The sequence below is a fragment of the Gymnoscopelus microlampas genome, assembly GCF_963454915.1.
Source record: "Gymnoscopelus microlampas genome assembly, chromosome: 5".
NCBI lineage: Eukaryota > Metazoa > Chordata > Actinopteri > Myctophiformes > Myctophidae > Gymnoscopelus > Gymnoscopelus microlampas.
This window is the reverse complement of record NC_139942.1, coordinates 41898030-41919492: the sequence shown is the minus strand read 5'-3', so window position 1 is coordinate 41919492 and position 21463 is coordinate 41898030. Positions and strand designations below refer to the sequence as shown.

The 21463-nt window shown below is 40.9% G+C and overlaps 3 protein-coding genes across 3 annotated transcripts; all 3 read right to left on the bottom strand.

Moving 5' to 3' along the window:
• Positions 1-270: 270 nt before the first annotated feature.
• On the bottom strand, positions 271-10426 carry LOC311045286 (E3 ubiquitin/ISG15 ligase TRIM25-like). The gene is made up of 8 exons (XM_084057099.1): positions 10073-10426; positions 7793-8152; positions 6019-6114; positions 5462-5695; positions 4286-4451; positions 4079-4186; positions 2238-2345; positions 271-1468 (listed from the first exon to the last, which is right to left on the bottom strand). Exons 1-8 carry the CDS (start codon positions 10334-10336, stop codon positions 1398-1400), a joined length of 1407 nt encoding a protein of 468 aa, XP_083913225.1. The 5' UTR covers positions 10337-10426; the 3' UTR covers positions 271-1397.
• Positions 10427-11291: 865 nt separating this feature from the next.
• LOC311045292 (protein THEM6-like) lies at positions 11292-14411 on the bottom strand. Its single transcript, XM_084057109.1, has 3 exons — positions 14305-14411; positions 12786-13290; positions 11292-12678 (listed from the first exon to the last, which is right to left on the bottom strand). Exons 2-3 carry the CDS (start codon positions 13284-13286, stop codon positions 12571-12573), a joined length of 609 nt encoding a protein of 202 aa, XP_083913235.1. The 5' UTR covers positions 13287-13290; positions 14305-14411; the 3' UTR covers positions 11292-12570.
• Positions 14412-15687: 1276 nt separating this feature from the next.
• LOC311045291 (protein THEM6-like) lies at positions 15688-18748 on the bottom strand. Its single transcript, XM_084057108.1, has 3 exons — positions 18648-18748; positions 16357-16860; positions 15688-16111 (listed from the first exon to the last, which is right to left on the bottom strand). The coding sequence occupies exons 2-3, from the start codon at positions 16858-16860 to the stop codon at positions 16004-16006; spliced, it is 612 nt and encodes a 203-aa protein (XP_083913234.1). The 5' UTR covers positions 18648-18748; the 3' UTR covers positions 15688-16003.
• Positions 18749-21463: the final 2715 nt, after the last annotated feature.

Sequence of the window (21463 nt, the reverse complement as noted above, 5' to 3'; positions counted from 1 at the left end):
GTACAGTACTTGAGTAAATGTACTTAGTTACGTTACACCACTGGTTCTCAGGTTTCAATTCAGGAGTTCGGGTCATCCAATCAAAAGCAGTGACCAGGGAGCGGTTGTGCCAGGCCAGCTATGCAAACAAACAGTCAGTGCAACAGAATAGCTTGTTGAACTTCTTTTCATCACCATGGTGGTGGTACTGTTACTGTACAACACAGGTTGACCCAAATCCTTCCTCCGCCTGGATGGAAGTACATCCTCAGCAAAATATTCTATTGTGTCTAGTGTCTACCAGCCTGTTATGAAAGCTCTATAGTCTTACTGTGTGCATGCCATCTCGGGTGTCATTTGTATTTGCATGTATTTTCCTTTTTCTTTCTTTATGTGGTTGTTAAAAAAAATATAATTGTGTTTTATGTTTGTTTTAGTTTTTTTTTGCAATTTATGGTTATTTACAATTGTTTGTACTTGTTTATGTGGACCCCAGAACGACTTGTTGCTACAGTACGATACCAGCTAATGGTGGTGATCCTTAATAAAAATCTAAATCTAATCAATTGGCCATAACCCTCACCCTATTTACTCAAACTACAATGAGAAATGATCCAAGCAAAGAAACCACAAACCAAGTTTTATTTTTCATTACATTTTTTATAAGCATGTCACAAATCACAATTATGTAACACTTGTCATTAAAGACACATTATTGTTACTTTAGTTAAAAAAGGAAGAGAAAATTAAAGTGTAAAATATTTGTTCATAAAAAAACTACAACTTAAAAACTGAAAACTAAATTGTAATATTACAAACTAAATGTAATACGCAAATGCAGAAAAGTGATTTGCCAACAGCTTATGTGATGCTTGGTTACACAGTTATTTTTGGTCTTTCAGACTTTAACCCATTAAGACCGGGAACGCATCTGTGTCATTTTAGATTTCTTTGGCTATTCAAAAATAGCAGATATACAAGCTCATAGCGCAGCACCGAGTGCCGCGCTACGAGCTTGCATATCTGCTATTTTTGAAAAATCTTGAACATTTGTAACTCACTCACACCCCTCAACCTCTCTTTCTGTACCTCCTAACCTCCCACATGTGAAAGACACTGGAGGAATAACACAAAACAACTGAACCACTCAAGCATTTAACAGCAAGTGTTCCAGTCAGACCTAAGGAAGTAAGGCACGGCAAAAATAACCGATGTACAAGCTCACTACGCAACGCGTTGTGAGCTTTTAGATCGGCTATTTTCGGCACGCGACACTGCGATAAGACAAAGTATAAATCAGGTTTGACAGTGCAAACCTGGCTGAGGAAATGAGAGGAGTGCACGTTTGCGTGTTGATGTGTAACACATGCATTAGAAATGTCATATTCAAAACGTGTGGGTTTTCTTTTGCTTCAGGGCTACTTCCTCCTAGAATATGATGAGCGTCGCTGGTGGGACCTCTGTCTGGAGCCGGAGGAGAGCTTGGAGCCTGAGTAGACAGAATTGAAGTGGTTTTCAACCCTTTTCATATCAAGGGTCCATTATTTATTCGGCATTTGAGCCACGGACCACCATTTGATGAGATTTAGCGTCTGACTTAGAATATAGACTTAGAATATTTTGTTATCGTTGGATATTTTGTCCACAATTCCATGCTGTATTGATGTGGTACCAATAGGAGAGATAATAACAGGCAAACGTTGATCAAAATAACAATTCTTTAGAATTAAGTAATGCAGATGATTAACAATAATTTAAGTTAAAGATCTATAAGGGTCCATTTGGTTTCCAACTCTCCATCATTTAGCTAGGGACCACCTCGAACCCCCTCAAGGTCCACTGGTGATCCCCGGACCACTGGTTGAGAACCACTGTCCTAGATAAACCTGCATCCAGAGGACAGGGCTTTAGGGAGCTCAGAGATCACAGCTATGCTACGTTTATGACATGCATGGTGTAGTAGTTCTATCCAATATGAGAACGGTAGCATATCTCAAACTTCAGGTCAAAGAGGATAACATTCTCAAATTTACACGTGTTCATTTGGCACATACACTGCACAAAATAAATAGGGATATGTATACTGGATTTGGGGTTAGCACTCCACTGAGAAATCCCACTGTTGAAGCGCAACCCCTTTTTCAAACTCTCATGCATGGTGTAGTGTTGCTTGTTCAAACCGTTTGAAGTTGATTATAAATAGATTGCATTGTGTGATGATACATTTTCTGCATCAGCAAGGCTCTGACCTGACTTACCAAATGGCGAGAAGACAAAGCCACCGAATGTGGGAATGGTAGGTCCTGGGGTGAGGAAGGGGTTGAGAGGGTTGACAGGGCTTTGATCTAGTCCGGGTGTAGGAATCACTGCAAAGGCACAGAGGATGGACAATGTTAACTGCAGTGAATCAGCTGGTCAAACCGTTAACACAGGCATTAATTGCACTCAAGCTATGACAGAAATACTGCCATAGCCTAAAACAAACAAGGTACATAGGGTCCTTTTCATCATCAGCCACTCGTTTTCATACTGGAGATAAACGCATGCAGAGGTTCATGCAGTCCCCACCAGATCCCCATCCCCTACAGACGCCTTGACCAACCAGTAGGAAACGTTGGTGCAGCGACATGGACACAGAGCGCCCCGCCAAGCCAGAGGCACCACTGCCAAGGAGTGAACCTGGGCTCTCTGTGGCATAGACATAAAAAGGTAGACGCTGCGTCGGATTCTGGGGCGTATGTATCTGCGGGCGTCATATTGGGAAGGGAGAGTTCATAAGAGGCAGCGGCGCAGCAGCAGCTTGGAACTCGACAGAACTCCACTGGAAGAAGAGACCCTGGTTCGTTTGTGTGCAGCTTGGGATGAGATTGGTTCAGAACGAAGATGTGTTTGTGCTCAGGGAGCACAATGAGGATACCCAATTTGGTATCGACCAAATCATTTTATGTTATTGTCATTAGTTGCGTCTCAATTTTACAAATTGAGGCTTCAACAGATCGCCAAACTATAAATTACAGCGGCAACATGGCAAAAGTTGTGCAAAACAGTTATCTCCCAGGGATGTTTATTATTGTTCTTTATTTATTTACTACTAACCATTATATTATACCGCTCTGCGACTTTGATGTTATAATTGCTTTCAACTGTCTTGGAGTGTTACTGTACGTGTTATGGTTTCAGTGCCATAAAATATGTGTGTAAAATACAAAACAATTTCATTTGTACTTTTGTACTGTTTTTGTAATAAAAAAAAACAAAAAAAACTCAATGATGGTCAATTATTTCAGTCTTTCAAAGTTGATAGCAATGGAAGTTTTTAGGTCCAAAAATGTAATAATAAATATTGATTTAATTGTAAATTTTATTTATTTCATTGTGATATTTATTATTTAATGTTTGGACTAATAAACGTCCATAGATAGCTGTATTCTGATGTGAATAGCATGATGAGGATGTTGGATATAGACAGAGAAGGCAATTCTGCAATGTGGCCTGCATATTTCATGTAGGCTATATTGCCTATTTCGGTGACTGGAGACAAATGTTTGGGTACTGTTACTTGGATTAGATTAAAAAAAATTGTTATGAAAATATGCATTTTAGATGTAACCAATATATGTATACTGGATCCATAACCCCATGTCTGGCATTTGTTACAAACTTAACCGCTTGACATTCGGTTGAGACCGCCTGCTTCAATAGACATAAATGCATTAGAAGGCTCGGCTCCCCTTCCCAATATGGCGGCCGCGGAGACAGGTCGCACCAATGAACTGCAGCAGCCAATGAGGTATCTAAGTTTCTATATCTATATCTATGGGTATATCTATACCTGTAGAGGTCCCCGTACAATTAGGACCATGTTGGGAATAAGCGTTTGATTATGCCTTCACTTCAGACTGAGTGGACTACACTCTAATGAGAACTAATGTTCTTATTGTTTGCTCAAACAAAACCCGGACACCCCGCAGGCCAATAATTCAAGTTTTACAGCATGAAAACAAATATAACTACAATCCCAGTGAAATCAAGCCTCACTTGAAAACCAGACAAAGTAATACATGAGCTGGCATGTCAAATAACAGCTGAGAACACTTGCCTTGAGTTGAGTCCATTTGGACAATTGTTTGTTCGTTGTTCTGTACCGATTCTTGCTGTTCTTGCTGTAAGCTGGGAGTTGAACAATCAATGATTGTCACCTCTCTCACTAGAAAAAAAGAACAAGCAGATCAACATGAAGAAGACAGAGTGAGTTATCTGTCACAGAAGCAAATATGACTACTAGTGTGCAGCCAGTGATCTGTACCTTTCTCATAGATGCTGACAAATCCACCTTGGCAGACTTCCTGCAGCAGGTCTTTAAAACTGGAGACAGCTGTCATCACAGGGCCAAAGGTGAAGCTGGTGTCAGTACTGACTAACGGTAAGGTTTCCACTTCCAGCACTGGGGGAGGATGTAGAGACTGGCAGCTCTAGCGTAACAAAAATAGATAAAAAGACAACAAAGAACGCATGGGTTTAAAGTGAATTTAACTTAATCAGAAAAAATATGTGGCAGATTGTCACAAACCACCATGGCAAAAATGTACGATTTTCACTGTCGGACATACTGTAAGCCATAGATCTTCAACTGGCGGCCCGCCAGTTTTAATTTTCATAATTATTATTTATGTAAATATATGTTCGTTTTTATGTTATCAAAGTTAAAACAGTACAAATTATTTATCCTTCATTAGTTCTTGAAAGGCCATCTTTCATTGGAACTTAACTTAGAACCTTAAATAGGACCGAATTACACCGAATTAGACCCGAAAAAAGGTTGATTTATATTGGTCAAATAGAACCAAATTAGACCCGAATTAGACCGAATTAGACCCGAAAAATTTTGCGCGCGTGCGCGCCTAATCTAGTTGAATACCCCTAAGCTTTGTCCAGATTGGAAGGTCATCAAACTAGGCAATTATTCTTACCCCTTTTTTCTCCCAATTTAGTCTTTATTCCATGAATCCTCCCCACAAATTTGCCACTGCTATTGTACCCTACTGGCTCACCTGCCAGTGAGAAGCCCCCACCTCCGTCCTACTCCTCCTACTCCTCCTACTCCAACCCCCCCACCCCCCCGCTCAGAGCAGCTACAGCTATTGGCAAGCATCTCCATTTCCATCCTTTTAAATACCCTGGGTGAAATCAAAAGAAGACAAATTGAGATTGAAGGTACATTCCATGCCCACAATCCCAAATAATATAGGCTTCTTTTGCCAGCCTCAGTACACAGAGGGGGCACAAATCAGTGCAGCCAGGCGTTTGATTGATCAAAACAAACGTTGAGCAAATATTATAAGAAGGGAGGTTTCCAAGGATACCTTTATAAATGAATAGGTGCCAATGCTCTATCCAAAGTGAAGCTAAAGATGACCTCCCAACTAGAGCATACAAAGTACTTTCATGATGAGTCTCATAGTAGCCAGAGTGGCATCGTTACCTGAAGGAAATGAATGTGGTCCTCAGTTTGTGAAAGCTTCTCCAGTTCAGTATCTCTCTCCTTCAACTCAGTCATCCCCTTCTGAAGCTTCTCCAGGACCCTCTCAGCCTGACCGACAGCGGTCTTCTGCTGGGCTCTGATCATCTCCCTCACCTCAAAACGCTTCAGCTCAATGGAATGGATGAGGGCTGTAAACAGCTTGTCACACTCGTCAATAGTTGCCCGTGTGGAGCGCTGGCGAGAAACATACAGCATCACAGCCATTATATAAAAGACTTGTTCAAAACACACAGCATGTTTGCTGCAGAAAAATCTATTATACTTTAGACATTGTGGCCAGGACAACAACAATACATGACATGCTCAAAGTTTGTCTATCTGTAATATTTATTTTGTGGAATAGTAATGCTCTGTGTGGGGCTTACTTCAGAATATTGACCTTTTCCCAGGGAGAAAGGTGGATGTGTGCATTAAACCTTTCTGAAGAACACGTCTCAAACTCTGCTGACGGATACTCAACCTCAGACTGAACTGGATGTCGGTACAGTGCTACTCACAGTAAGAGTCATGATGGCTTGTTGCAGCTCCTTCACCTCATTGTCCATCCTCTGGATTCTGTGCTGGGAGCTTCGCTTCATTTCCACAAGCTGAGCCTTAAGAAGAATATTGAACTATACTGATTAGGATGAGTACAATAAAAAGGAACACAGAAGCAAAGTGGGGAGAAAAAAATAAGAAAAAAACAACAACATAGACTTAAATTAACAAGTTAGAAAATAGTAAATACATTTGTTAGTAAATAAATTGATACTTTGTGTAGGTGTGGGGGCAATGTCAGTAAGAGAGTCTTGCAAAATCCACAAGCTGGTTAACCATTGAAGCTCTGCTTTCAAACATTTTTGTAACCCCCCCCCCCCCCCCAAAAGAATGTAATCAAAATTAGCCGATCTACAAGCTCACAACACATTGTACATCTAGTACATCTAATCTTTTCTAAGTATGTTTTGGACATTTTCATCTATAATGAAATACCCAAAATAGGAACACCAGGGTTAAAGTGGTTAAGAAAGCAGGCTCTGTGACTAGAATGAGGCTGGACCCCCTGGACACCATAGTAAGGGCCAGAACTACCTCACCAAAGTGAATGACACCCACAGCTACAATACTAGAGGGAGCGACAACAACGATCTGGTACCACCCACCTATAGAACAAACATGGGTAAATTCTCTTTCTACTGCACAGCCACCAAAGTGTGGAATGCCCTGACCCCATCCCTTAAAAAAACATCTTTCAGGAGGCCAAAAGGGGAGGTAAACTCACTTCTCCCATAGAAAGGTGATGCCTAAGTGAAACTGCCCAGTGCCTACAGTTTTTTTTCTACTCTTGTTTTATATTTGTTGATGATATTGTATTCCAGTGTACTTTTTATGCTATGTTGATTAATAGAATTACATAGGACCACAATGGAAGCAGGTCCCCTGGACTTTGTTTGTGTTATCCTTTAAGGGCCTACTCTGTGTGGAGTTTGCATGTTCTCCCCGTGTCTCCTAGGGTAGTTAATACCCTCACAAAAACATGTAGTAATCCTGGTCGCTATACCGCCTCCCCCATGACAGCCGGGGCGCCTGATGGAGGGGAAGGGAACTGGTTGGAATAACGTGTTTCTTCCACACGCTACGTCCAACCAGGGAAACTCCCCCCTGTCAAGTGACAAGAAGGTCAGTTGGCTCTCATGCACTGAAGGAAACATGAGCTCGGCCCTGGCCTCCCTGGCTGTGGGGGGCTGGTGTAGGGCTGGTGTAGCGCCCAGGATCACTTAGGAAATTGGCACCGGGTGAAAAAAATGGGTTACAAAAATCGCGGGATAAAAATTATAAAGAAAAAAAAAAGAAAAGGTGTGATTGTTTTTGATTATTGTGTTGATTTTGATGTAAAAAAGAATTGGTCACATGTCTAATTATTACTTTAGGGACCGGAGTCGTCTTGCATAGCCAGACATATCAGAGATCTCTACCCCCAAAATGCCTTTTTTTTCCATCGATTAGTCACCCCATGAAGACATGAATTCATGGATATTTTTTTGTATTTGTCGCATTCGTAAGCCAATAATTTGATAGCCGGCAGCGGTTCCGGTAGGAGACACAAACAGTCTCCTTTGTATCTCCTACCGGAACCGCTGCCTACCGGCCCGCTGGTCATCAAATAATTGGCTTTAGGAATGCGACAAAAACTAAAGAATATCCATGAATTCAAGTCTCTAAGGGGTGACTAATCGATAGGAAAAAAAATGAATTTAATAGATCACGACTTTCACAGTACAAGTACTGTACCTGTTTCTCCTCTACTTCTGTCTCTGCCAGCACAGTGTCGTGTCCCTTGTGCTCGTGTGTCAGACACAGGTAGCAGATGCACTGCTTGTCGGTTCGACAGTACACCTCCAGCAGTTTGTCGTGGAGGTGGCAGATGGTCTCCTGGAGGTTCTTGGAGGCCGGCACCAGCTTGTGCTTCTTGAAAGCAGCGGATTCGTAGTGGGGCTGTAGGTGAGCATCGCAGTAGGACGCCAGGCACACCAGGCACGACTTGATGGCTTTGTTTTTCCTCCCGGCGGGGGTACAAACGTCACACGCCACGTCCTCGGGTCCAGCAGCTAAACTCGACGCTGCTGTTCGATCGAGCATCGCCGAAGTGTCCTGGATTGATTGAATACTTTATTAACAGTTTGCAAAAAAAGCACAGAAAGTACAGTTCTATACAAAAGGATGCTAAAGGGATTAAACCATTTAGACCGGGAACACCAATATGTCCCTTTTGGTGTAGTTGTCGCTGTATACAGAATATAGCGGCGACATGATTTTTTGTAATCTATTTGAATAAAAAATTCAGGGTTAGGGTCAGGGTTTAGATGGTGTTTTTAGAATCGGCCTCAGGTCTAAATGGGTTAAACCCAAGAAAGCACTATGGCTTGTTTCCATTGGGGTGTATTCAATTCATCGAAACATTTAAAGGTAGGGTAAGTGATTTGCTTTGGTTAAAATAAGTGTTAAATAGCTCTATATTCTGATAGTACTCATTGCTATAGAGTGTTTGTTCAGTATTAGGAGTCTCCTTGTCTCTCCACCTCTTTATTAAACAGAAAATGCATTTTCGTTTCAGTTTCAGTTTCATTTCCAATTTTATCCAACCAGGATAGAGAACTCAATCAGGATACAGATTAAACAAGTGAAATTGGAAGTGATGACACTAAGAAATGAGCAGACAAAATTGGAACTGGAACACTATACAAATTAAGCTTAAAAATGGGTACTTTCTCCTGATTGGCTGAGATTTTGACACCTACCGAAAAATGTGTTTTCTGTTTATTAAAGAGCTGGAGAGAAAGGGAGACTCCTGTTACTGAACAAACACTCTATAGCAATGATTACTATCAGAATATAGTATTTTAACCTTTTAACAAAATACTTTTTGTTTTAACCCAAAAATATCACTTACCCTACCTTTAATGACAGACAGATATACAATACTATGCAAAAACATCATATAAACCAGTAGTAATCAAAAAGAAAAATATGTACAGTAAACAGTTCGGGGGGAGGGGGGGATATACACAGCATATTTTTGCATAATCGTCATAATCGTTCGGTTATTTCCACTATTAATGTTTTTTTTGTTATTAAATTATCACCTGTGCAACTTCAAATCCTAAAAGTCAAACAGAAATGTATTTTTTATTAATAACTCCAATGTTCAATGACAGAAAGAAACAATTAATTCAGTGACAATTAATCGTCAGGTAAAATTTCATAATCAGGTCACCCCCACGGATAGTGAGCAATAAAACAAGACAAACAGAGACTAAACTAACCTAAAAAATAAATAATCAACCCCACTAATGCACGTTTTCAGTCCACAATAATACAAGAAAATTGTCCACCTGGAGACCCACGGTGTTCCTGAACTTCTCCACCATACCATATACTATATATACTCTACCATACCATACCATATACTATATACCATATACTATACTATATACCGTACCATACTATACCATACCATACCATATACTATTATGCTATATACCATACTATACCATACCATATACTATTATGCTATATACCATATCATATACTATTACGCTATATACCCAACCATACTATACCATACATACACTATATACCATACCATATACTATACCATACTTTACTATACCATAACATACCATACCATATACTATACTTGCAGTTTGCAAAAAAACAAGGGAACCAGGAGACCTGGTACTGCCAGACCCCTAGTGGTTGAAATCTGAATGGCCGGGCTTCGCATGACGTGTGTCCCTTCTATGTCCCTTCTATGACGAAAGGGGGACAGACTTTTTTGGCTGGGGCCGGGGGACAAAGTGACCATGCCCATGTATGGAGAAAACAGATACAAAGCCTCATGTAAGCCCGACCCCTTGGGTCTGGCAACAAAAAGCACAGGAAAGTGCAGTTCAATACAAGGTCTGCTAAGAGGATTTTAAACCAAAGAAATCCTATGGCTTGTTCCATTTGGGTCCTTTGTACTCAATTCATCGTATATGATTTGATATGAATATACCACAGACAGCATACCTGGAGAGCCACAGTGTTCCTGAACCGGTCCACCACGTCGGCCAGCATAGTGTTCCTGCCGGGCAGCGGCCTGGGGTTGAAGGTCTGCCTGCACTGAGGACAGCCGTACAGGCCCAGGTAGTCGTCCTGGTCCCAGTAGCGCTGGATGCAGCCGGAGCAGTAGCTGTGTCCGCACGGGATGGTGACCGGCTCCTTCAGCACGTCCAGACAGATGGAGCAGTTGAACTGGTCCTTGTCGAGGACCACTCCACCGCCTTGGGCCATTTTGGGGGGGATTTCGGTTTGGTTTTTTTTTGTAACAAATGAAAAATGTCGAGCTGAAAACACAAAAGTGACAGTTGCTGCTGCTGTGCTTTGTTTACAGGAAGTGACGTCACGTGGGTGGGGCGTGGTCAGCACTTGCGTCTGCGCCGTGGTGTAAAGTAACAAAGTACATTTGCTCTAGTACTGTAAGTACGTTTAGGTATTTTTTACTTTACTGGAGTATTTTCAGTTTTCAGTACTTTTACTTCTACTCCACTACATCTCAGGAGGAAAATATTGTACCTTTAGTCAACTACAATTATGTAAACTTTAGTTACTAGTTACTTTGTACATTTTGATTATTACAAAACACACTAACCACTTTGAAAATAGCCGATCTACAAGCTCACAATGCCTTGCTATGCGATGCATTGTGAGCTTGTATATCGGCTATTTTCAAAAGTTTTTTTTTAATTTTGAATTCCGGACTTTTACTTGTAGCAGAGTATTTCTACTTTGCGGTATTGATACTTTTACTTAAGACATTTGAGTACTTTTTCCACCACTGCGACAGTGCGACTGCGCGGTACTGCAAGCCTTTCATAACGTGTCATTTTATTGTATTTCTAAACTCGTTTTTTTTTTGTTATTGAACAAACAATGTTTCATAATATCTTGTTTTATGATTTTTCTTCCGATTGGGCAATTTTCCCAGTTACTTTCCACCATCGATCAAAGTGTCCCAAGAAACGACGTTGCTACTGTAAAGCTTTCCGTTTCCACTGCTTATTATGGCCTTGGTTTATGCAAGGCAGCTTACACACCATACCCACTAGATGGCGACCGAGTCCAAGCATTGTGGTGAATTCAGAGAGACCTCTAGTACATGCCTACAATTACATAACATAACAAATAGTATTACTGTGATGTGTACGGTAGTGTAATAAAAGCACCAAGGCAAGCCCACATACAGGGTTTCAATGCATTGTTTAATTCAAAATGCATTTGGATTGTTAACAGATACAATAAATAAAATTCTGACCATGAGTCCCATTAAATAATCTATGTATAAATAATAAAATAAGTAAATAACAGTTCAAAAATAAAGACAATTTCAAATTTGCATTTTCACCATCAATCAATTGAACAAGCTATTCACTCTCAGTGCAATTATAATATACATGACATAACATAGGTAGGCATACATTTCATTTAAAAATAAAGTTTGGAATTCTGTCATAAAGAACAATACAATACTTTGGTCAAACACAAAAAGCTTTGGTGCATTAAAGGGCGGGTTTTAAGAAGTGCATCTTAACAACTAACCATGCCATGCTTCAGTCTACATTCGATTCTAAGTTCATACGCTACTATTGTGCAGTTAGAGAAATTGTCAGCAGCCCAATACTAGCATTTGCTGGTGCTAGCCAATTGGAATTCAAGCAATCTCTCTTAAAACCAAATTATGTTTTTTATTAAACCCGCCCTTTAAGTCTGCGTAACCCAAATTAGACACGAAGGCCTATATTAAGGAATACGACCCCTCCAACTTAAATACTCCTGTTAACGGATAACAAATTCAATCAATTCAATTGTGACATGTGCGTATTGTTGAGGGAAATGTAATGAAATCATCATATTATTTAAGCCCATTCAAGTAGTTGATCGCAGGTTGTAAAAAGAGTAACTCTTACAACTTTGATGTAAATACTGTAAACTACCTCTAATCATGAGAAACAGGCACAAAAACACCCTGTCTCTTTGACTTAAAGCATGCATTGATGTCAGTGGAAGAGTTTCTCATGTTACACATGCTTATCTGAAGATTGAATTTTGCCTAATAACGATCACAGTCTCTAAAGACAATAATTTGTGATCTACTCTAAGCTTCATGGATAAAAGCTATACATTCTTGTATCACTTTCTGAGACAATAGCTCAGTTTGATTGCTTGATATTGATGTCAGCTAAAATTCTACCTGTGGCCCAATTCCAGTGCATACAGTGCTTTTGTTAAATACACAACTTTGATTCAAGTTCTCATATTTACCCATCCAAAAGGTGTTTCTGCTCATGCCATATAAAGACTATATAATATCCAGGTAGGGCTGACTAAATGCTACAAGACATTTTGTAAATCAACTAAAAAGACCCTAAAATCCTACACTGTGTGGATGACATATTGTGTGCCGTATAAGTTGCGTGCAATGATATGTCGTGACCAGTGATGATGATGTGTTTTGTCCTGCTGAGGCCTCATTTGTCCTTCTCCACCAGTCCACTTTCTGCTCTCAGGGCTTGGCTGCTGGCCGAGATGAAACTCATCCAGTGTTTGAGATCCTCTGGAAATTCAGGACACTGGATCTGTGCATGCATTAACAGACACACACAGACAGACAGTTGAGAAAGTTGCACAAACCTGTACCGCTATAATGAAATATTTATATTATGCACTTTCTACTGTTGCATACCTTCCTTTTGCACACAAACTCTATGATCTTCTCAGGACTGCAGTGCACCACGTTCTGCCTGCAGAGCATGATCGCCGAGATGAAGCCATCTTTCTTGGACACGAAGCGCTGCTCCAGGTAAAAGGCCTTCTCATCCCAGCTAACGACTTTGGTCCGAATCTCAAAAGCCTCCCGGAATGCTAGAGAGCGCCGGTAGCGAATAGTGGAAGCCCCGACCACCATTTTGGCACCCAGTTTGCGCGAAGCCATGAACAGCCCGTTCCGCATGTAATGGTGAAAGCGGGCAAAGTCACACTCCCTTAAGTACCGGGAGTTGTTCATGTGGCCCAAGTAATCCAGATCATGGGGAAGGACCATTCCATCCACACTTTGCTCGGCTAGAATATCCCATATCCTGGGTTGAAAATATGCCTTGAAAAACACTTGGGCCCCCCGTACAAAGTACCATACATCAAGACTGCAGAAAAGCAGCAGCGCAGCACCCAGCACCAGCAGCAACATCTCTCTGCAACAGAAATCAATAGATCATCATTATCCAGTCAGGAATGAAGACACACAACATGGCATGAACATGACCCTGAAGGTCCAATTTTAGCTTCTTGATCTGTACAACTTGAAGCTGCAATCCATATCCCCCATACCCCATGTTCTACTCAGCATGCCAACCTGGGTCCCCTGCATGAGACCACATTTCTACTGCTCTGCCAATAAAAGCAATCCCTGTTCTGTGGTCAGGGGAGAAATTGCACCATGAACTGGGAGGTGACCAGGGTCAAATTTCTCAATGGAAGAGTAGGGGTAGATCACTGCAGATGTGCTAGTTAATTCTATTATCATACTAAGGATTAAGCATACAGTAGATAGATAAAATAATGTTTTATTCATGAAAATAATTTCAGCTTTAAGCTCTACGATTTCAAAAATGTAATCCACGTGAAATGTGTCAATATACTGTAGCACTAATACTGCATGTTAAAAAAATACTTATGAGGTAGTAGGTACATTTAACCTGCCTTGGTCACAATGAATGTAGCTTTATGACAGTTTGCAACAAATAAAAGCCCAGAGGTACAGTTCCATTCAAAAGGATACTAAAAGGATAACCCAAGAAAGCCCTATGGCTTGTTTCTATTATATTCAATTCATCTGGTCATGATGCAGAATCGTGGAAATACAAAGGAGTCAGTGAACATCTAGACCACTGTTTTATTATGTACAAAGAAATATATGATGCATGCATTACATTTGAGTCAGCAACCATTTCATCCCTGAAGGGAAGGCGGAAGCTAAATGAACAGCACATAACCTCTATGACAGCACAATCTGCTGCTAGCTTGTTAGCTATAGCATCCTCTGGCTGGTGGCCTATCCTATCCTATCCAATAGATAGCGCTCTGAAAGCGGTGATGATGGGACACCATCATTGTCCTGTATCTCCGCTATTACCGATTTACCGTACGTTCACACGTCACGATAAGGACGAATACAGTATCATAGATGAATCGTGCATTGTACTCACTGCGCTTTCAGAAGAGAGTGCTACCAAAGATGGTGTTTTGGTGTTGGTGCTACCATGGGCTGCGATGGATGCACCTTGAAGAAGCCGGTAGATACAACGATGCGCTTCCTACTTCCGGAACTGACGTCATCATAATTTGTATTGGGCGTGGCCATTGTTTATTAGTGCATTTATATATTCTATTACACAACCAGAGGTGGAAAAAGTACTAAATTTGTTTTACTTAAGTAAAAGTATCAATGCTGTAATGTAGAAATACTCTGTAGAAGTGAAAGTCTGGAATTCAAAATTTACAGTAAAAGTACAAAAGTATTGGTATCAAAAATGTACTCATTATGCAGAATGTCCCATTTCACAAGTTTTCAAATATATACAAATCTTTTGAAAATTGCAGATCTACAAGCTCACAATGTGTCGCATCACGAGGCATTGTGAGCTTGTAGATCGGCTATTTTCAAATGGCCGAAATGTATGTAGGGCTGAAGTGGGAATTTTTTTTTTTTTTAATAATAATCAAAATCTACAAAGTAACTCAAGTTTTCAAATAATTGTAGTGGAGTAAAAGTATATTTTAGTCTTTCACCCCCAGCAGCAGCAGCTCATATGACGGACGTTTCGGCCCACAGGCCTTCCTCAGCATGAAACTTTCACGCTGAGGAAGGCCTGTGGGCCGAAACGTCCGTCATATGAGCTGCTGCTGGGGGTGAAAGACTAAAATAAACAAGAAATCCTAAATGGATTAAAGTGAGTGCTGGTATTCCTTTCCAAGAAACTATTTCTGCCAGAACCATGCACCCGATACACACGTAGTGTGAAATACTCGTCTGATGAGTGCTTGCATCTCTTTCTTTCAAGTAAAAGTATATTTGCCTCTGAAATGTAGTGGAGAAGTAAAAGTACTGACATTTTTTAAATACTCCAGTAAAGTAAAAACACCTCAAAATTGTACTTGAGTACATGTACTTAGTTACTTTACACCACTGATTACAACTATAGATATTTGTTAACAAAGATAACCATGTTATGTGTATCTTTGCTTGTGAATTCAGTTTACAACTTATAACATAGGCATTTGGCATCAACCCTAAAGATTTTACTTTGCATTTACTTCATCAAACCCTGAGGAAGACCAATTATTGTCGAAACTTTGGTTTCTACAGTACTATCTATCTAAACATATGCCATTTGTGTTAATCACTTTCAACACATGATTTGTGATGTGAGGTGTGCATTCATTCTACTAAACTAAATTCATCAAAGTATCAACTGCAAACGTAACATATTACCTATAGTACTGCATCCACCTTGGTAAAGGTATTCAACTTGTATTATTACTGTATAATGGACTAAATTAAATAAGAAAGCCTGTGTTAAAGCTACATCAACAGTGCAAAAACCTTTATTTTTTATAACATTTAAAAAATATTGCATTGTTAATGTACACGTCAGCGTGAGTCTACATTGTTAACCTTGGTTTCAGCCTCTCCCAGGTAACCTTGTTGGTTGTACACATGGTGACAGCGTAGCTATTTGGGTTGAAATAAAGCTCATTATCAGCAGTTGGCACAAGTGTTCAGGTCTTTAAGTACAGGGGATATTAATCAATTTCTCAGAGGAGTATTAATCCTTGGCTCGCAAATGAGTTGGCTTCCAAAAGCTGATGTTAATAACTCCCAGAGTGACATGTCGGTGAGGTCCATCATTTGTTCTTCTCCTCTAGGCCACTCTCTGCTCTGAGGGCCTGGCTGCTGGCAGAGATGAAACTGACCCAGTGCTGCAGGTCCTCTGGAAACTCAGGACACTCAACCTGTAAGGAACAAACCACAAGTTCACTTCAGTTCAACTGTATTGACATGTGTACTAACAATACAATGAAATACAACACACACATCCCAAACCAACATAAAAACCACTACAGACCTACGTCGACTGTGTGTACACAATGCACTCATATATATAAACAGCGCTGGTATACAGCAATTTTAGCTACTTTTGAAAATATTGTAACGTATAAAATAAGGTACACTACACATAAGGTCCTTCCTTCCTTACCTTCCTCTTGCAAAGGTGCTGCATGATCTTGTCCGGACTGCAGCGTATCACACTCTGCTTGCAGTACATCACAGCGCACACCAGCCCATCCTTTGTTGACACAAATCTCTGCTCCAGGTAGAAGGACTTGTCATCCCAGGTCACAATGCGACTCCGGAGTTCAAACCCTTCCCCTATGCAGAGAGCCCGGCGGTAGCGGATGGTGGTGGCCCCCACAACCACGGTGGCCCCTAACGCTCGAAGGCCCTTGAAGATGCCGTTGCGCATGAAGAGGGAGAAGCGGGCAAAGTCGCACTCTCTGAGGTAGCGAGCGTTGTTCATGTGACCCATGTCAATGTCATGGGGAAGCACCCGTCCCGTTAAGATTTGCTCTCCTGTGATATCTCGTACCGGGGGCTGGAACCAGGACCTGAGGACGACCCCTGCCACTCGCAAGAAGTACCATATGTCCAGAGTACAGAAGAGAAGCAGCAAGACAGCTAGCACCCACAGAAGCCACCACATCTAGGGAAAAAAAACAAGATGAAAGATGAGGGTCATGTAGAATTTGGAATTTCTGCCCAGGGGGGGGATAGGTAGATGTTTTGAGAGAGAGAATGTGAGAGTGAGAGTGGGAGAGAGAGTGAGAGAGAGACTCAGGCAGCATGTATAAAACACAGTAGGCATTTAAGTTTTGCATCAGCAATTATTTGATTTTACTCGTTTATGAACACACTGTAAGAACATTGTGTTCAGTGTGTGTGTGTGTGTGTGTGTGTGTGTGTGTGTGTGTGTGTGTGTGTGTGTGTGTGTGTGTGTGTGTGTGTGTGTGTAATAGTGGAAATAGTACAGGAATGTGTACATTTCCATCACATGTCCTGTAAACGCAAATGTAAATGTTGAATACAATACATTAATTAAAATTCTGAATCTTGAGATGAATGCACTCCTAACACCATGGAGCGTACATTGAGGGGTTTATGGTGAGGCCGTTTCAACGTGTTCCAGTCTCAGTTTTGCTGTTGCACAATGCACAGTGCACACCTGTCAGACCTGCCAGCTGTGGAACCTTGCTGGAGCAGAGCAACTGGCTTTTCTGGAAAGGCAAGAGCTGGCACTCAAACACATACAGTACTTCTACTGTATCTTGGGCAGATGGCTATTAAGAGTATTCTAACTAACTAGAAATCATCCGAGATAGCCAGAGAAGCCGATTCCCTTTCAGACTGAATTCTTCTTATTGTCTTGTTTACTGACACGCAGAAGACAAATTCAATGCTCACAAGCAGCGATGTATAACTTTATTGGTTATGGAATCAGAACACTGTAACTCCCAAGTTTTGGGTTTGGTTCTTTCTTGACTCTTATTCTTAAGTCGTTTTCTCATCCCGCCATGTAAAGCGTCTTTGGGTACTTAGAAAAGCGCTATATAAATTTGAGATATCATTATTATTACCAGTAACTCTCCCCACGCGTTTCATTCTTTCAGCTGTTACTGCTGAGATATAATGGTTTATCTTAAGTTGCAGCAATTCTGTTTATGAAAACCGTTAATGTTAGGCAAATTGACACGCAACGTTAATAAATCATTGGACCTGGTCCAGTGCATGTGAGACTCAAGCAGTAGGCAGTGGTGTAAAGTAACTAAGTACATTTACTCAAGTAGTGTACTGTACTTAAGTACACTTTTGAGGATGTTTTACTTTACTTGAGTGTTTCCAATTTTCAAAACTTTTATTTCTACTCCACTACATCTCAGAGGCAAATATTGTACTTACATTACACTTACATTGTAGCATACATTAACTACTTCAGCCCTATGCATTACTTAGGCTATTTGAAAATATTTGAAAATAGCCAATCTATTTTGCGAGGCGTTGTGAGCTTGTAGATCTGCTATTTTCAAAGAATGTTGATACATTTGGAAACTTGTGAAATGGGACATTGTGCAAAATGAGTACTTTTACTTTCAGTACTTAAGTATATTTTAATGCGAATACTTTTGTACTTTACTCAAGTAATTTTTTATTACGGACTTGTAACAGAGTATTTCCTTAGATTGTGGTATGTATTAGTACTTCTACTTAAGTACAAAATGTGAGTACTTCTTCCACCACTGGCAGTAGGCTATAATCTGGGATAAATCATGTTTGGAATATTGTTCGTAGCCTGAACATTCGTTCAAAAAACATAACATCTAACTGGTGTCCCGTCTATCTCCTTCCCTCTTGCAAACTTTGACATTATATCCGTAAACAACGTAAATGTGCAACAACATTATAATTCCATAGTTGTAGCCTATAAATACTCACTGTCACTGTTGTGTGAGAGTCGTTCTCTGTGCGTCTTCAGGACAGGAGTCACAACACAACAAGCATTCATGACATTTTGAGACTTGTGAACTCTACTCTTGGAAGTGACGCAGCTGAATGAAGGGTTTTGATTGGCTGGCTATAGCCTTGGCTCAAGACTATCATAGATGTATTTTATCGAGTCTGATCATCTCGGGCTTTACCCCCAATTGTCACTGGACATCCGGGCGGAAAGCCCGTACTTCTCCGTATATGTACACAAAAAAAACATATAAAGTGCTGGCCCTGTAGCTGCGGATGTTAACTCAACTTTAGAAACCCGTGTGCACTGTATTAGCCCGTATTTTTCAATAGATATGTGTTTTAATCCCGTCTGTGTTTGGATTCCGTCGGAAGTTCCCTGTATTCCTCAATGGGTGGTGTTGAGGGGGCGCATCCGGTGAAAGCCAGTATTACACTCAATATAAACAGGAAGTAATCGAGAAGGGGAATAGCGTTCAGGCACAGACGGGATTAAAACACATATTTATTGAAAAACACGGAATAATATAGTGCACAAAAATTCCGATTACCAAGTTAACATCCGGGGCTACCGGGTAAGCAACGTATATTTTGCATTTGTAAATGTTTGGAGAAATACGGACTTTACGGGCGGATGTCCAGTGACAATTGGGGGGTAAAGCCCAAGACGATCATAGATAATATGCAAATGTCAAAATCGATGAAATACATCTGTCTTGATCCAACTTCCAAGGCTAGGCTGGCTGGTTAGAATAGTTTGTCTCCGGATTTATAATTTATTTTGTCAAAAGTTCACAAGTAAACAAACAAATAAAAAACACATTTTAAAACGATCGAGTTCCAAATGAATGTACTTTAAATATAGGCTACTGTAACGCAAACCCACCAAAAGCTTGATGATCTTTGATGATATGTGTGATGATCATCAGTCTACTCTATGTTATCGAAAAGGCAGATTCATTTGTGTTCTTTTACAGTGACTGAGTAGATCTACATGTGAAATACCGCAGCTGTCCACCAGAGGGTGTGCTATGATATTGTAGAGTGAGAGTCTTATAATAACTCACGGTTCACCTTTACCTTTGGCATAGCCTGCGCAGCGTTGCCGTCTGGACACGTTGACTGATTTGGATCAGCGGTGCCTGAAAATCAGTCTTCACCGGAGTCGGAGAGCGTTGGAAAGACGGGGGCCGTTCATCACTTTAATGGAAGAATATTGATTGTGGATGTGTGGATGCCCGTCTGTAATAGTAATGGACTTCCAGAGAAGTCACTGATGGAAAGGCATCATCAGGGGATATCCGGGAACAACAGGGACCCACCACGTCTGCCCCGATTCATTGCTTCCCTGGCCCGTGTGTGTGTGTGTGTGTGTGTGTGTGTGTGTGTGTGTGTGTGTGTGTGTGTGTGTGTGTGTGTGTGTGTGTGTGCCCGCGCGCGTGTGTTTGTGTATACGTGCGCGTGTGTGTCCGTGCGTACGTGCGTGCGTGCCTGTCAACCATGTCACTGTCAGTAAATTAATACGTACAGAGCTGTCTCTGTTATATTACGCGCTGTGGTAACTTCTATAGATCATCATAGTAATCAATGTCTTCTCACTCTTCTGTGATCTCAATCTGCCAGAAAAATAGACAGCTGTCAGTGTGTGAAGGCCAGACTAGACGTGCCAGGTGTGTGTGTGTCAGTGTGTGTGTGTGTGTGTGTGTGTGTGTGTGTGTGTGTGTGTGTGTGTGTGTGTGTGTGTGTGTGTGTGTGTGTGTGTGTGTGCGCGCGCGTTAGAGAGAGAGAGAGAGAGAGAGAGAGAGAATGGAGACTGTAGTCCATGATATGAGATTAATAACATAATTCTCTCGTGACCTCTATTCGGTTGCATGTCACAATCCCCCCCCCCCCCCCCCCCCCCCCCCCCCCCCCATGCAGCGATTAGTGGAACAAACAGCTGTCTGTCACATTATGTTAAATACTTATCTCTCTATGTAGTTTTGAAAGCATCCTACCTCGATGTGTTGCCATGCCTATTCCCGAATTTATATGGAAATAAATATATAGGGTGTTGTGCACAAATAAACGATTCACTATTGTTGTTGTCTTCTTCTCCTTGATTGATTGATTGATTGATTGATTGATTGATTGATTGATTGAATACTTTATTTAGAATTTTGCAGAAAAAAACACATGAAAGTACAGTTTAAATTCAAGGTCAAATAGGATTGAAAAGCCAATACAAGCCTAATGCTTGTTTCAAATGGGGTCCCCATGTACTCAATTCATATTAAATGAAGTCCAACACATCAAGTAGCTATATGAACACATCCTTGCATCATGCCATTCATATTGTCATATGCCATTCAAGAAGAACTCTAGGCTATATGGTTCTTCTTGTGCGCAGGCCTGCCCTGAAGAATATTGTAAAAGAGGGATTTCACAATCATTTAACAAAATTGCATGTCTATCCAAAGTTGCAAAATGATTTTAAAAGATGACACCACAAACGTACTGGATCTGCACGCAAATGTCTACTCCTTACTTAAACCAGTGCACATTTAACAGATCTCATTTAGGGCAATATGCCAGCGGGAGTTGGCTATGCCTAAACTTAATTTAGTCTACCATATACTCCATCCCGCCAGGGTGTCACAATTGCCAAAAACAGATCTGCTACGTGACGTTGTTAGCACGTAGATTAGTTATTTTTGGCAATCGACACCGTCGTGCAACAAAGGCTTACATTGCATATAGGACAGAGTTACACTTCACCCCCCCCCCCCCCCTGAGGCCCCACTTAGAACCATAAC

Coding starts and splice junctions, on each gene's coding strand:
- LOC311045286 (XM_084057099.1), bottom strand. CDS start 10,336: ATGGCCCAAGGCGGTGGAGTGGTCCTCGACAAGGACCAGTTCAACTGC. Junction 8,153..10,072: donor GGAACACTGTGGCTCTCCAG/GTATGCTGTCTG, acceptor CAATCAATCCAG/GACACTTCGGCGATGCTCGA. Junction 5,696..6,018: donor AAGCCATCATGACTCTTACT/GTGAGTAGCACT, acceptor GTTTCTCGCCAG/CGCTCCACACGGGCAACTAT.
- LOC311045292 (XM_084057109.1), bottom strand. CDS start 13,286: ATGTTGCTGCTGGTGCTGGGTGCTGCGCTGCTGCTTTTCTGCAGTCTT. Junction 12,679..12,785: donor AGTTTGTGTGCAAAAGGAAG/GTATGCAACAGT, acceptor ATGCATGCACAG/ATCCAGTGTCCTGAATTTCC.
- LOC311045291 (XM_084057108.1), bottom strand. CDS start 16,860: ATGTGGTGGCTTCTGTGGGTGCTAGCTGTCTTGCTGCTTCTCTTCTGT. Junction 16,112..16,356: donor AGCACCTTTGCAAGAGGAAG/GTAAGGAAGGAA, acceptor TGTTCCTTACAG/GTTGAGTGTCCTGAGTTTCC.